General features: G+C 35.4%; 3 protein-coding genes across 11 annotated transcripts in view; 1 reads left to right on the top strand and 2 right to left on the bottom strand.

The window, feature by feature from the left end:
- LOC100141824 (uncharacterized) overlaps nucleotides 1-16563 on the bottom strand; it is an 88740-nt gene that overhangs the window by 21921 nt on the left and 50256 nt on the right.
- LOC100142494 (uncharacterized) lies at nucleotides 4304-5642 on the top strand. Its single transcript, XM_064356608.1, has 2 exons — nucleotides 4304-4508; nucleotides 4566-5642. Exon 2 carries the CDS (start codon nucleotides 4566-4568, stop codon nucleotides 5616-5618), a length of 1053 nt encoding a protein of 350 aa, XP_064212678.1. The 5' UTR covers nucleotides 4304-4508; the 3' UTR covers nucleotides 5619-5642.
- Nucleotides 6127-13659, bottom strand: LOC135266268 (uncharacterized). Of its 2 annotated transcripts, XR_010334171.1 has the most exons (8): nucleotides 13452-13659; nucleotides 13247-13394; nucleotides 13142-13189; nucleotides 13024-13092; nucleotides 12844-12968; nucleotides 12508-12783; nucleotides 6686-12411; nucleotides 6127-6353 (listed from the first exon to the last, which is right to left on the bottom strand). XR_010334171.1 is itself a non-coding variant. In XM_064356612.1 (7 exons), exons 2-7 carry the CDS (start codon nucleotides 13392-13394, stop codon nucleotides 12259-12261), a joined length of 819 nt encoding a protein of 272 aa, XP_064212682.1. In that variant the 5' UTR covers nucleotides 13452-13659; the 3' UTR covers nucleotides 6127-12258. The 2 variants fall into 2 exon arrangements, 1 of the variants encoding a protein (XP_064212682.1); XM_064356612.1 differs by having other exon boundaries at nucleotides 6127-12411.

Genomic DNA, 16563 nt, shown 5'->3' on the forward strand with positions numbered 1-16563 from the left:
CAAAAACGTGACAAATTAATTTTACGAGTATGTCTTGTACAGTGTAATAAAAATCCAGATATTAACGTTTTAATCAACTTGTTGTAAATTTAAGCCAGCTATAAATTTTGGCATAAATTAAAAGATAAATTATTTCCGAGCGCCATAAATTCCGAGATACAGTAATTATTTCAGTGGAAGCCGCTTTTTAATTTTTAAACAACAAAATGCTGATACCAAACTACTAAAGTAGCTGTGAATTTAAAACATTGTTGAATGGAAGATTTAATGTGATAAATGTCGTGAGCGTTATCAAAAAACCTGCACACAATAACACGTTTTTCGTAAAACAGTACTTTCGCAATGGCATAATGCAGTTGTGCCTTATTATATTTTAATGCAACGTCAAAAATCTCCAGATAATGATTAAGCACTCATTAGTAAAAACTTATTAAAATCAACGACCTACTCGTTACAATGGTGAGTTAAATGCTGGGTTATTTTGCCGAGATAGAAATAAGTCTGAATAAATCATTTATTATATAATGCATCTGTTTCCGTAGAAAAATTCTAGAGGAAATGCTCTCAGAAAAATGGAGATGCAGAGAGGTAGAGAAACATTATGGGAATTAGTTTCAAAAATGGAAAACCCAGCCTTAAAGTAGGTTCTATTAGGGATTATACTATGAAGATAGCATAGATTAGCAAAAGTTGTTTAAATTAGTGAACCAATCGTAGAATTCTTAGGATTTTCAACAAATTCTCAAACTCAAACGCAAAAAAAAAATTTTTCAAAACCATCATCAAAACGGTATATTTTAGGTGAATTATTGCAAATATAAAGTTTGTAAAGTTGATTTATTTAAAAAGTTTGTGTTAAAATATCTGCAAAAGACGGTCAGTACCTGGGGCCCTGGTGGCCCAGTGGTATAAGCGCCACTTACGGCGGGGGAGGTCGGGGGTTCAAACCCGGATCAGAGTAACAATTTTTCTATGAAAAAAAGTGTTGAAAAGGTAAGTGAAACAACATGTAAGCAAAAATAAGAGATTGAGAGAACACATAGACGTATAAACGTAAAGCGGAGCATGGAACTGAGAGAAATAAGAAAATAATGCGGCAAAAATGTAAAAGTACGTAAAGGCGCCAAATTGTAAACGTACTTTTTGTTTTGAGAGAAAAAGAGATGAACGTAAAGGTGAAATATAACTTCAAACTTTAGTTGACTTATACGCCCGGTATTTTTTGATGGAATCTGGTGAAAAATTAGAGAGTTAAATTGAAAAAAGTGGAAAAAAAATGCTTTCTCGAGCTAATTCGCCGACTTTTGAACTGAAAGTATTTGCGTTTTAGGTGAATTATTGCAACTATTTAGTTTGTAATGTTGATTTATTTAAAAAGTTTGTGTTAAAATATCTGCAAAAGACGGTCAGTATAACTAGGGCCTTGGTGGCCCAGTGGTATAAGCGCCACTTACGGCGGGGGAGGTCGGGGGTTCAAACCCGGATCAGAGTAACAATTTTTCTATGAAAAAAAGTGTTGAAAAGGTAAGTGAAACAACATGTAAGCAAAAATAAGAGATTGAGAGAACACATAGACGTATAAACGTAAAGCGGAGCATGGAACTGAGAGAAATAAGAAAATCATGCGGCAAAAATGTAAAAGTACGTAAAGGCCCCAAACTGTAAACGTACTTTTTGTTTTGAGAGAAAAAGAGATGAACGTAAAGGTGAAATATAACTTCAAACTTTAGTTGACTTATACGCCCGGTATCTTTTGATGAAATCTGGTGAAAAATTAGAGAATTAAATTGAAAAAAGTGGAAAAAAAATGCTTTCTCGAGCTAATTCGCCGACTTTTGAACTGAAAGTATTTGCGTTTTAGGTGAATTATTGCAATTATTTAGTTTGTAATGTTGATTTATTTAAAAAGTTTGTGTTAAAATATCTGCAAAAGACGGTCAGTACCACCTGGGGCCTCGTGGCCCAGTGGTGCAAATTTGTAAACCCATCCTCAGAATCCTGCATCCTTCGGAAAGTGGATAGAGATATCTCAGTGATACTGAAAGTGAAACTATTGTATCTAACTCTAAATTACTGAGAGATAATGAACTCATTCAAAAATAGCCATGTTCAGAAATTTCATTCATCCGGTGCTAAAAATAGTCGTCCAATTGCCAAGTTTAGCCTTTTTTCATCGTCCTTAAAAACGCGACAATACTTTTAATAAAAGTTTGATGAAAAACAGCCCCAGTTGCTGAAGTCACCGTGACTGTATCAAGTGGAGGAACGTTGAAAAGAAATGTAAATAAACCGCGTCGTGCTTAAAGCCAATGTCGCGAGAGAAAGTGTTTTCACTGTTTTCATTCGTTCAGTCCTCGGCTAGGCTCAGCTGGTGCTGGTGCGCTGAACGAACGAACGAATCGTCCATAACGGGCACACCACGCCACAACTGCACATGTGTTTGCTGGAGGCGCTCAAACTCCGGTCCACCAGACCAGACAGGTCGCGTTTATGAATGACTCGCGACATCACACACACAGACGCGCAGGAATGTCATTGAGCAAGCAAACAGCCTCTCACACATACAGGCGCACCCGCTACACCCCCACCTGTACACCCATCGCCTAACTTACTTCCGGTTGTTTCTAAGGTGCATCGCACGCCCCAACGGCGATGGCGACGAAAACGAGCAATAAAACGACGATTTTCGGATAATGTCCCGAAAGAGATACACGGAGGTGAAAGAAAATGTATTTTTAATGCGACCACTAATGACAGTTAAATGGGCAAAAATGCATTTGCAGACCCGCATGAAGACGCCCGAATCAATAAGCTGGAAGATAGAGCCGGTATTGTCACGGCGAATTCAAATTACCGAGATAATTTGGCACCGGCGGAAGGCGGTTGGGTTATTTATAGAGCGAGGAATTATCGCAGTTCTTGAACAAATTGCACTAAAAATTATTAATAAACTATCTTTTGTTTCTAGTCGTTTGGATCAGTATTACATCTTCCAGGATTCTGTAAATATGTGGTGCAGCGCCCGAATTTTTTCCAGCAAATCTGAAGCAGTTTACTTAAGCTAATTCCAATTCTCTCATTTGTAGTATACTCAGTCGTCTGGCGTTTTCTGCAACCAGATATTTCGAATACGTGGTAATTTTTCGCCTTATAAGGTGGACACGAAGATAAAGGTAGAGAAGTTAAAATTCATTCTAAAGGAGAATTGGTTTCCAAATTTGCAAGTTTGTACAAAATCGGCAATCAAATTGCTCCGTGTTTGAAAAAAATAATACAACCTCACTCATCACTACTTAGTACATTTTAATATAAATTCTAAATACGACATACAAGTTTGTTTAATTTTTTGCGTTTTAAATTTTCTTTCAATGTCGAGTTATTGGCATTCATTACTCTCGATGTTATAATAATAAAGTTTTTTGTATTTGTCCATTAAGAGGTCGGATAATCAAGGATTCACTGTACCAAGTCCGAAAAATTATAGAAATAATAATAATTAACACCTAGTAATTACAACATTTGCACAAGACCTACGATAAATTATGAACAAACTCTGAATATATTTCTAGGTATGCTTGAAATTTCTTATTTCACAAAATTAGTTACAGCTTTAAGTGAATGCCAAAGAGATGAAATCAGCAAACGTCAGCAATCTATTAATAAAAAAATGTGTTTTTATGAAAACAGGGTGAATTAATTGTGATTTATTTCTGAAATTTCCACGTGCGTTTGATATTTAAATCATTATTAATTGAACCAAAATAATTGTTTTTGTCTTTTAAATAATAATAGTCCATAAAAAAACAAATAAAATACTTACGCCTTACTTGAAGAGATTTTAATTTAAAATAAAATAAATACAGTGAAGTCGGGTTATAACGAACACGTTTATAACGAACTTCCAGCAATAACGTATTACTTTTCAAGCCGAAAATCTTTCCGTGAGCTCAGTGTATTTTTTATTATTTAAATAATTCACACAGTATAGATTCAATGTTTTTTTGCAACAGATATTTATTCATTTCGTGTAAAGTGTTAACTGTTTATAGCAAACTTCAGAAATAACGAACTGATTTTAATGTATTTTCCGAGTTCGTTATAACCGTGAACCACTGTATAAAATATATAGGTAATTATGGACACATCTCAAAAATAAATTATCTCATGCACCACCAACTTTCCCATTCGAATACAAAAAGCTATACCATGTTTATAAGTTGAATTATCGTGTTAATTAAAAAAACAATGTATGTATACCGATGTATACGAAGTAAGAGTGTAGTTTCCCACTCGCTTCGTTTGTCAGTAGTATAAGCGAACAATTAGTGCTAATGAGGTCATTATCTAATGACCGCTGCAACTTTCTCTTAATGACCGCTACACTTTGGCCGCTACAATTTTGCTATATGTCATACAATATATAAGACCAAAGAAAATTTAGGAAAATATTCAGTGTTGTTCTCGTGTTTGTTCTTGAAGAAGACGTCTTGGTGTATTGTGAAATTAAGGTAAGTTTTTTAAGAAATTATTTTAAATATTTATTAACTGTTGTGAATTTGTGTTAGATGCCTGGAAAACGTGTATCTTCTATGCCATTGAAAAAATCATCTCCGAAGCGTTTTAAAGCCCCAGGTGATGGTGGATGTGTAGAAGAAGAGGAAATTAGTGCTTCGCAAGTTCCATCGGTTCCGAAGTCGTCTTTGTCAGCATTTCCAGCTGCTTCACCACCACCACCACCACCATCGCAATCCATAGAATTAGCGAGAGTATCTGAAATAGGTCTTAGCCAAGCTGCATCCCCCAAGTCGCCTCAGCCTATCCACGCTGAAGAAGACATCATAACACCAGCTGAATGGTCGGATCCTGTGTTGGAGCGATCGTTGATGGAAATGGCCGACAACATCGAGAAAAATGAAGCTGAGAGAAGTGAGAAAGATGAAGCTGAGAGAACGGCTCGGATGGTGATCAATGAGAAGTTTCGTTTAATTCATGAAGTGGTGTATCCTATAACTAAGTCTGGTAGCAAACTTTTATCGATTGGAGTAAAACCACTCCATGATTTTGTGCCGTTGTTGAAGATACATAATCCAGAATTAACATCGGCGATAAGTTTTTCTATTGAAACCTTTGAAGAGTTTTTAAAAGAAATGAGCAAGATCTTTGAATCAAGAGAGGAGGACGAAGAAGTAGAAGAAATTAGTGTTCCAGAAGGTCAGATGTTGTGTATGCTAAGTGGCTACGTCGTGGTGGTTTGTAGATATAATACTCTTCAATTTATACCTAGTCAACCCAGCGTGTACAAGGGCATTTATTTATCATTGAACACAATTAAAACTGTCGTAAATATGGGCGAGCATTTATTGAATCTGCTTCATGCAAGAAGAATTCAATATAAATTCTATCCATGTTACGATAGTTTTATAAATAATGTTGCGCTTGATGTTATGGAGAATGGATGTAAAAATTTATCTCAAAAATTGTATGATATTATTAAGAATCGGTATGAACAAAATGCAACCTTGTATGAGATAGTTTTGAAACTGCCTGTGAATGTAAAAACTGCTGTCGAAAATAGAATACAATATTATAGGGAAAATAATGATTATAACTGTCTGTGATAATAAATAATTAAATAAAATGTATACTCTGTTTTCTTTAAATATTCCGCCGCGTAGCAAAAGTTATCATTATTGGTTTGGTGTTGAATAATGAAAGTTATTTGAAATAGAATGGACTTACGATTCAAATCTCCGTTTACAGCAATTATAGCTGGTCCAACTGCTTGCGGAAAAACGCACTTTATTATACGATTTTTGAACCACATAAATTCGGTCTGTGATAAAAAAAATTTGAACGAGTGCTTTGGTTTTATGACGAGTGGCAACCGTTGTATCAAACTAATGTAATCAATAATAGTAATCTTGAATTTCGTCAAGGCGTTCCTGATATGAATGATTTTGATGGTACAGAAGCGACATTGATAATTTTGGATGATCTGATGAGAGAGACTAATGGCAGTGTGGTCGATATTTTCACTAAGGGAAGTCATCATCGAAACCTTAGTGTCTTCTACATTACGCAAAATTTGTTTCATCAAGGAAAAGGACAGAGAGATATTTCTTTGAATGCGAACTATATCGTTTATTTTAAAAATCCTCGTGATAAAGCTCAAATTAATTTCTTAGCTAGACAGATTTTTCCTGAAAATATAAAATTTATCCAGGAAGCTTATAAGGATGCCACAATGAGACCGCATGGTTATTTGTTGATTGATTTAAAACAAGATACTCCAGATGAATTCCGTATTCGAACAAATATTCTACCTGATGAAGAACCTTCTTATGCATACATACCTAAGAGAGATTATAAATATAAAAGTAAGTAGTTTATGCGTCAGTCGTCGTTGAGATGTCGCGAGCGTTAGAAAGAAACGCCGAGTTATTAAAATTTTTGCATAGAACAACACCTGTTTATCGTAAATCAATTCTTAATTCTGCCGATAAAAACTTGGTGCATTGTATATGCGAGTGCGCTCACAATACGTTATTAGGGAAAGTTCCTTTAAATGGTTCTCAAAAGAGCAAATTAAAGAAACATAAAAAATTACTGAGAAATTTAGTAAATCGTAAATTATCTCTCCAGAGAAAAAAGAAACTAATTGTGCAAAAAGGAGGTGCTTTCTTACCATTGTTGTTGGCTCCAATAATTTCGGGTGTGTTGGGTCATTTATTTAATAAATAATGGAACATACGAAAAAAATGGTACTCATTGATTCATCCGAACTTGAACGTTTGCATAATAACAAAAGCACTCAGCCAAACACCCTAAATGATTTAGATCATGAAATGAAAAGAATCATAGATACGAAAAACATTGATGATAATGAAAAATGGATTTTGTATAATCAAGTGCTTCAAAGATATCTAAAAATGATAAGTCGTTCTCGTGAACCTGTTACCATACCTGTGATTTATTCTAAAGAAAATCAATTAGAACAATCTGAACGAATTACTCGAAACATTTTGAGTTCCCTACCAAGACCCTTACAAGTTAAAGCGAATGCTTTGTTAAACAATTTAACACACAATGGAGTTGCATGGAATGAAACCGGAAACGTTATCTACGATGGAAACACAATTCCTGGTTCCAATATATTTGATCTAATCACTGATGTTATGAAGAGTAGTAATAAGTTAAATGCCGAGCCTGTCGGATGGAAAAATTTTGCGGAAATTTTGTATAAAATAAACGTTCCACGTACTCTTATAATTAATCCAAAACGTTTGAAATATATAAATGAACAAGGTGCTGAAAAGCAAGAAGTAAAAAACGAAGTGAAAGTAAAACCAATATCGTCGTCAAAGTTTGACACAGAAGAAGAAGAAGAAGAAGAGGATAGTCAAATAACGAAGAAATCAATGCGATCGTCATCAAGAAAACAAAAACGCTTGAGAGTTCCTTGGTCGCCGTATGAAAGCAAGTAGACAAAAATGGATGAAATAAAGGAAAGATATTTTATACCTCGTGACCCTCTTGGTTTTTCGAGTCCTAACAACTTAGCTAAGTTTACAAATATACATAAGAAAAAAATTAATAAATGGCTAGAAGGTGTGGAATCTTATACATTACATAAGCAAGTTCGTCGTCGATTTCCTAGAAATAGTTATCATGTAACCAACATAGACGATTTATTTCAAGCTGATTTAATAGATATGAGAAACATCGCAAAACATAATCGAGGTGTAAATTACCTATTAACTGTCATCGATGTATTTTCCAAGTTTGCATGGGTTAAACCTTTATACACAAAGACGGGAAATGAAGTGGCTGCAGCTTTTAAAGAAATATTTGATGAGCGTGTTCCGGTTAATCTTCAGACTGACAAGGGAAAAGAATTTCTAGCGAAAAATGTCCAAAAATTGTTTAAACAATATGATATAAATTATTATGTAACAAATAATCCTGATGTAAAAGCTGCTGTGGTAGAAAGGTTCAATAAAACTTTAAAAACAAAAATGCATAAATATTTTACGTTTGCAAATAATATGCAATACATTGATGTATTACCCGAATTCATGCACTCTTACAATAATTCTTATCATCGTACTATTAAAATGGCTCCTAACGAGGTAAATCCTGACAACGTTGCGCAAGTATACGATAACATTATGAGTACGAGAAAGAAGAATATTAAAACGATCAAACTCGAAAATGTGTACAAAGTTGGAGATTACGTCAGAATCACCAAGTACAAGCACGTATTTGAAAAAGGCTACATGAGTAATTGGAGCGGTGAAATATTCAAAATAACTGATGTTATAATGAGACAACCCGTTGTGTACAAAATTTCCGATTTAATGGATGAACCAATAGAGGGCGTCTTCTATCACCCCGAATTACAGCGCGTAACGTACGACCCCCAGAGTACATTTCACATTGAAAAAGTATTGAAGAAGCGATATAAAAGAGGTAAATGTGAAATTTTTGTGCAGTGGAAAAATTATCCTTCAAAGTTTAACTCGTGGATTCCGTGCAGTTCCCTTACATCGATATGAATAACGAATTTTATTTAACTTTGGTATCAAACAGCTCAACCAATTACTTCCCCGAAAATACAACAACGCACTTTTGCACACAACTTCCAAAAACTGTTCATTTGGATGGTGAATGGTGTGTGGGACTTTCGGAAATACAGTATCCGTGTTCCTTCTTAACCATCAACAGTGGTGAAAATATTATTTACTGCTCTTTTGAATTTAGTTTATCGGCGATTATGCAAAAAGGTGAAAAAGCCATTGACATATTGTTTAAAGATCCCCGTTTTGCGACATGGATCGATGATCAGGTTCGAAGAAGGAAATACAAGTCTTCGAAAGAATTCATGCGCGATCTTAAAATGAAAACGATCACATTTGAACACGATGTAATTATGACGAAATATAAGACTAAGCTTGAAGCTGGTAACTACGAAACGATCGAATCTATTGTGGATGCTCTAAACTCGGTAAGAGTTTTAGTAAAAGATAATGTTGAGTTCAGATTAAATGATGGTTCAAAAAGAGTAACTGTAACAAGCAGTAGCAAATATCTGACAAGTCTATCATTTTCACCGACATTAAGTCTACAATTAGGTTTTCAACCGGATACAAATGTACTGAGTAAAACTTCAACACATCCAGCAAACATTATGTTGGGTTTGCCTTCACAACTTTTCGTATACAGTGATATAATTGAACCACAATTGGTGGGCGATATAATGGCAAAAGTAATTCGAATCGTTGTTATCGATAATAAACACTACATTTACGGTACACATCATACGCAATTATTTTCGCATCCGCATTACGTGCCTCTGTTGAAAAGGGAATTTGAAAACATTGAAATTGATATAAGAAGTGCAACTGGTGAGAAAGTGCCATTTCAGTTTGGAACAGTGTGCGTTAAACTTCATTTTAAAAAAATTTCGTAATGCCTTCATGTCATTATCACGATTACTACATCAATCAAGCTGGTTCAGGTGTAGGTGCTATTTACAAAGGAATTAGTTACCAAAAGGGTTATGGTATTGGTAGTTTTTTACGGGGACTTTTTCGTACGGTAATGCCGTTAATAAAGAGTGGTGTTAAAACAATTGGTAAGGAAACACTACGCACTGGTTCAAATTTTCTTGGCGACATTGTTAATGAGGTGCCTGTAAAGGATGCATTCAAGACACGTGTAAATGAGTCAGTTGAAAATTTGAAACGAAAAGCTCAAGATAAATTAGACAACTTGGTAGGATCTGGATCTATAAAAAGAAGGCTAGTACAAAATAAAAGTCAGAATAGTTCTTCACGTCGTTCTGCAAAGAAGTGTAAAACGAGTTCAGTTATTAAACATCAAGATATCTTTAGCTAGAATGTCGTTTTTACATCCTCATAGTTGTGAGTGCGCGAAAAGTGAATTGGATCTTTTTGCTTTACCGCCAACTCAAACAAGCATCGAAAGCGGTCAATGGGTTCATTACAAAACTGTATCTAGTATATCTGAAAATAGTCCTTTAGAATTTGTAATACCAGGTGGTGAAGACTATATAGATTTATCGCAAACTTTACTTTCACTTTGTATTAAAATATGCAAAGATGACGGTAGTAATTATACCGCTGAAGATACAATTGGTCCAGTTAATAATATTCTCCACTCAATGTTTAGTCAAGTTGATGTATACCTAAATCAAAAACTGATTTCACCACCAAATAATACATACGCTTATAAATGTTATTTGGAGACACTTTTAAATTATGACTCAGGGGCGAAGAATTCCCATTTAACTTGTGGATTATGGTACGCCGATACGGCAGGCAAAATGAATGTAGTAACCAATGAGAACAGTGGATTCGCCAATAGACTCAAACTAACGTCGACGAGTAAAGAAGTCGATCTTATTGGTCACTTAAATTGTGATATATTTAATCAAGAAAAATTTTTAATCAACGGTGTAGAAATGAGATTAAAATTTGTACGTTCTCGTGATAGTTTTGCATTGATGTCATCAAATAATCTTAATGGAAAAATTCAAATTACTGATGCAACTCTAATGATTAGAAGAAATCGGATAAATCCAAGCGTATTACTTGCGCATGCAAAGGCTTTAGAGCTTTCAACTGCAAAATATCCAATTACGCGAACAGAATTAAAGGTTTTGACTATACCGCAAGGAGTACAAGGAAAATCATTGGATAATGTTTATTTGGGCCAACTTCCAAAAAGATGTGCATTGTGCTTTGTGACAAATAAAGCATTTAACGGTGATTATTCCTTAAATCCATTTAATTTCGAAAACTTTGGTTTAAACTATCTATCCTTGTACGTGGATGGTAACCAAATTCCTAGTAAACCCTTACAACCTACATTTATCGGTCCAAATAAGAAATTTGTTTCAATGTACCACACATTATTTTCTGGTACTGGTATACATTTTCTAAACACTGGAAATGGGATTTCACGTGATAATTATGCTGATGGATATTCAATAGCTGTTTTTGATTTGACACCTGACTTATCATCGCATAATGCTCTTTCATGGAATTTGATAAAGAACGGAAGTTTACGAATAGAAGTTGGTTTTAACACTGCTCTTACAGAAACTGTCAATTGTTTAGTGTATGGTGAATTTGATAGTGTAATAGAAATTGATAAAAAACGTAATGTAATTGTAGATTATAGTAGTTGATAAATTTATATAAGTGATAAATAAATTGCTATTACAAATGAAAAATTTGCTACTTTCATTTTACCCGTCATCCGAAATGGTTGTGTTTGTGGATTTTCAAGGGTTCAATTACGGTAATTGTACCGAAACTTTAACCATAAAAGAATTAGCTGTATTTAATACGAACAAAAGCGCACCAGACATCTTTTTGTTTAAACCACCCGATGATCTTTCAACCTTACCGCATCGTTATCAGAAGCAAGCCGATTGGTTGACGAATAACTTTCACGGGCTTTCTTGGAACTGCGGTAATTACGACTACGAAAAGTTGTCTGAAATATTGAATGAAACTACGAAAAATTCAAAGTGTATATACGTGAAAGGAATAGATAAGAAGCGTCTACTTTTGAAACGTTTACCAAAAAGTCAAATTGTAAACATTGAAGATTTAGAGTGTCCATCGCTTCGTTACTTGAGAGAACATTTTGATACGAATTGTTGTGTGAATCATATAATCAGCGATTCGGTGTGCGCTGTTCAAAACGTACAAAACTTGGCTAGTTGGTACAATGAATACTTTACAACTCAAAACGTGTCTGGAGATGATCTCTCGGAAGAAAAGACACCACGTTCTTGTTTCTGCGTATAACACTCTACCTGTCCTAATCACCAGACCCTCTATGGTTATTATCAACAGAGACCCTGATTACCTCCCGGGTAGTCATTGGATGGCTGTTTACATTGATAAATTTGGTTTCGCATACTTCTTTGATAGTTTTGGAAATCAGCCGCCTCCGAATATTTTAAAATTTCTTAGAAAAAATGCTATGATGTGGTCTTACAATATTTCTCAAATTCAAGATTTTTCTTCAACCGTCTGTGGCAAATACTGTACTTTATTTCTTTTAAACTACGCATTAGGCAATTCTGTTGATGATTTTCTAAAGTTATTTAACAAAGATTTTCACAATAATGACAAACTATGCAACAAAATGTTTAACAAATATTTCATGAATAAATAAAGACTTTGCAAGATCCATGTTTTTTCTTTCTTTCCTTATATCTCGTTACTCACCAGCATGACGCGGACGGGGCGCGGCGCGGACGACGGGGCGGCGGCGCGGAAACGGGCGCGGGACGGGGTGGCGGCGGCGCGGGAACGGGCGCGGGACGGGGTGGCGGCGGCGCGGGGACGGGCGCGACACACACACACACACATTCTGGGTTAAATCAAAATAAAATCACAGAAATCATATTTATTAGATTTATTTATTTATTTATTAATTTTTACTAAGACAATGTTCATTATAACTTACGGCTAATCCATCGGTGGCGGTACGAAATCCTTTTCCCACAGGTAAAGCCACCCTGTCCACCCGTATCGATAAACGATCATTAACAAAGAACGCACGATTGCTCTGAAGAACATTTCCTACAGTTTCCATCACCATTGCGACATTATATTGGGATAATTTGCGGAAGGAAATGTAAACAGGTCGCTCGGGGAATTCTTCATTTTCGAGAACTAAGCCGACATAGTCATCACTTGAAAATCCTCTAAAAATGTGCGCCAACAGTTCTTCAATTGCATTCTATTAAACGAAAATATCATTAATTAATTAACTAATTTACAAACATAACGTGACACTTACTTGCATCCATTCAATTGGATTCTCCGGCGCATTATCTTTAAAGGAAAACCTCATACGTCTCGCTAATGTATTAAACTTTTTTATGAATGATTCATTTTCTCCATTTTTATTAATAAAGTTAAATTCTGTAAGAAAATATTGAAGTATTCACATATTCAATAAGTTGTTGCTATTACTTACCATCAGCAAAATTTTCAAAGACTTCATTATCGTCAATTTGACCAGCACCGATTTGATTTACAAGTGTATCTACAAACACGTACATTTATAATATAGAAATGAGTATGTAATTAATTACCTAAAGGACCATCTTCGAAGTTAGGGAGGCGTCTTTTTAAAGCATTCACTGTAAATATTATAATTAATGATTAATCTATTATTATATAAATTATAAAGTATTTACCTGATTCTGTTGCCTTAGATGTTGAGGGTTGCAGGTTGGTAAATTCACTAATTTCCTCTTCTTCTACACATCCACCATCACCTGGGGCTTTAAAACGCTTCGGAGATGATTTTTTCAATGGCATAGAAGATACACGTTTTCCAGGCATCTAACACAAATTCACAACAGTTAATAAATATTTAAAATAATTTCTTAAAAAACTTACCTTAATTTCACAATACACCAAGACGTCTTCTTCAAGAACAAACACGAGAACAACACTGAATATTTTCCTAAATTTTCTTTGGTCTTATATATTGTATGACATATAGCAAAATTGTAGCGGCCAAAGTGTAGCGGTCATTAAGAGAAAGTTGCAGCGGTCATTAGATAATGACCTCATTAGCACTAATTGTTCGCTTATACTACTTTTGTCTACAGCAAAAACATTCACTTTCCCGTTTGGTTGAAAACTTTACCTATGTGTATGCGGGTGGAAAGTACCACTTTTTCTACCATGATACTTTATCCCCCGCCTTTTTAAATAAAAATGATGGAAAAACTTCCAATTTACATACCAATCAAATAAAATCAATTTTGAAGGAAATTTTATTAGTATTAAATCAATAATCACGTAATTGTAAAACTTTAACAATTTTTATATAATTTATGTTTCTCCTCATTTGTTACTGTTGTTAAAAAAAATGAAAAATAAATTATTTAGGTCAGATTTGCGAAGAATTGGGCCATTACTCACCCATATTTAAAATAAGAGCAAAACATTCCATTGAATTAAAACCGCCAAAACCGCATTTTTGGCACCTCGAACCATCGCAACAATTTCCACATTAGCCACTATTCTATCACCTTCAGCCGTCTGTAATATTTCATTTTCAGACCTAGAGGATGAGTCGACGGTTTGGGCCGGTCGTGAAGATGCTAAATGCAGATCGACTTGTCGGCGGAATGCCGGACAGAGGCCGCGGAGTCTTCCGGCGTCGCGGCTATTTCAGGCAAGGTCGTAGACGTCTAGACCGCCGTCATACCGACGATCACGACGACGACGTCGTCTCGACGAATGTAATTGCACCAGCGAATTCCCCCATACTTGCATCGGGCTTTAAAATTGCGAATGCGTCATTGAAACCACTATTTTCATTTGCAACAGCCCGGTTTGTTTTGCATCAAGACGGGCAGCAGGTTTGATTCAACAAATAAACGACTTATTATTTAGTCGAAGTCAAAGAGTTCGATAGTTGAATATATACACCGGCGGAGCTATTTTGGCTGTATTTACCGATCGCCTGGTCTTTGATTTGTATGGAAGAGCAGACACATTTCCAAGCATACACTACACGAAATCGCTTAGGAATATTTACTTTGGAATCCACGTGCGGCTTGTTTACATAACTGAACTTGATATTGATGCGTTCACCTCATAGGTAGCTATTTGATGATCTTTCACTTGATTTACACAGTCATTATTGGATGAGCGAGCCGCTCACGTTCGCTCGGAATTATGAAACAAGATGCGTTTAAACGTCGATTTTAATCGCAGGATTAAATTGAGACCTCTCGCACGGAATTCTCATCTATCAATCTTCTTTTATGCATCGCGCCTTGAACCGAATCACTGTTGACAGTGGTTTTTATGTGATTAATGGAGCACCGACCAATCGACCACGTTTTTCAACATCAGAAAGGCGAAGGCGGACTTTATTAACGTATCAATTTCTCATTAACTACACACACTTCACTTTGACTAGCCTTTACACCACCGACTAGAATTTTCCACAAATTTTGGTTTAAACAATTTCCTAGACAGCTCATTCTATAAAAAAACTCTGCACCCACTTCACCAAAGTTTAAAGCCCACCTCGGTTTATTTAAAACAATCCCAGAAAAACTCAACATATTTTCATATTTAGAATGCCATAAAAAACACCAAGACACAATTTTGTTAGCTTTATTCCAAACACCATGCCGGAAAAATAAAAACGCAACACGTAATGAATAATTTACCACCAAACCTTCGTTATTTTACTAATTAAAATGAATAACCGTAAATTTAGAACGTTGGCGGCGTGTTCATGCAAAAATTCACTGCCAGACAATCAAAATACAAAATTTGTCGGGTGAAAGTTCCGACCCGGGAATGAACTCGTGGAATTGTTAACTTCTTAATTATAAGCTCTCGCGTTAAACCCCTCAATTAATTCTGGCTACATACCGCAATTTGCATAGCTGTTTATTTACTGGCAGTCTAGCGTCTACGATATGACCATCAAGTAAATAATTAAATTTTCACGAACGAAACCGCTAGTGTGGGTGCAAGAAACCAGAAACGGCGAGTAAAACGTTCGGTTCCGTTTTGTGCATCGGTCAGTAAAGATCATTCAGTTTATTCACATTTCCAGCACGTTAAAGCGGCGGTATGTGAACACCATTTCATCGTAGAGGATTCATAACACTTTGAAGAATATGTTACGAGTTTTCGGCCGAGGAGACCTTCTGCTCTGGTCCGTATGCATAACGAGGTCATCTTTGCGAAAAGAATAATAGAAGAAATATAACTCGAGATTTTTATGCAGATAGGTTCACATGGGAAGTTTCAAACTTTCGCTTTCGATTGTGACTTGGTACTGCTTTGAAATCGAAAATAATTCGGCCAGCATCCGGCCTTGTTTTCGTCTCGACTAACCGGCAATCATTTTGTTTTCACGGTTGTGGCATACAAGCAATAGAGAGGTGTTCGAAACGAAAGTATCGACGCACAGTGCGGAAATATCAAGGAACGGTTAATCTTGAAAAAACAATAACACGCTTTTTGCATAACACAACAGATCTGCACTCTGGATTTATCAACCGAAACTTTTGCTATTATACACCCTAATTTCTGAATTACCTACTGATTATGAATTATTTATACGGAACACAAGTATTCTTTACCCAGCTGTGATGATTCCCAAGAGAAAACTCTAGTTACATAAACACGACACTGCAGAAAAAAGGATAATCCACAATTTCCAATACCGTCCAATAACAGAACAAAAAAAAACACCCAGTACAGGACTGAGGAGCTTGAGAGACTTGCAAGGTAGTATGCATGTGCAGAAACATAAAAATGATGATTCCACACTATTATTTGAAACTTGTTTTGTGTAAACATAAAGTAACAGTACAGTTAATTACGTCAGTCCGCATAACTCTCATGATCTTGGCAAAAATGGGAAAGCAGAATTATACAAAACAAAAAACATGCCGTTGATCTCATAGTGCAGATAACAGGTTGTGAGTATTTTCAGAGTCGTATTATTAGATGAAAGTAAAAGTGCATT

The sequence above is a fragment of the Tribolium castaneum genome, chromosome 1 (genome assembly GCF_031307605.1).
Source record: "Tribolium castaneum strain GA2 chromosome 1, icTriCast1.1, whole genome shotgun sequence".
Lineage (NCBI taxonomy): Eukaryota > Metazoa > Arthropoda > Insecta > Coleoptera > Tenebrionidae > Tribolium > Tribolium castaneum.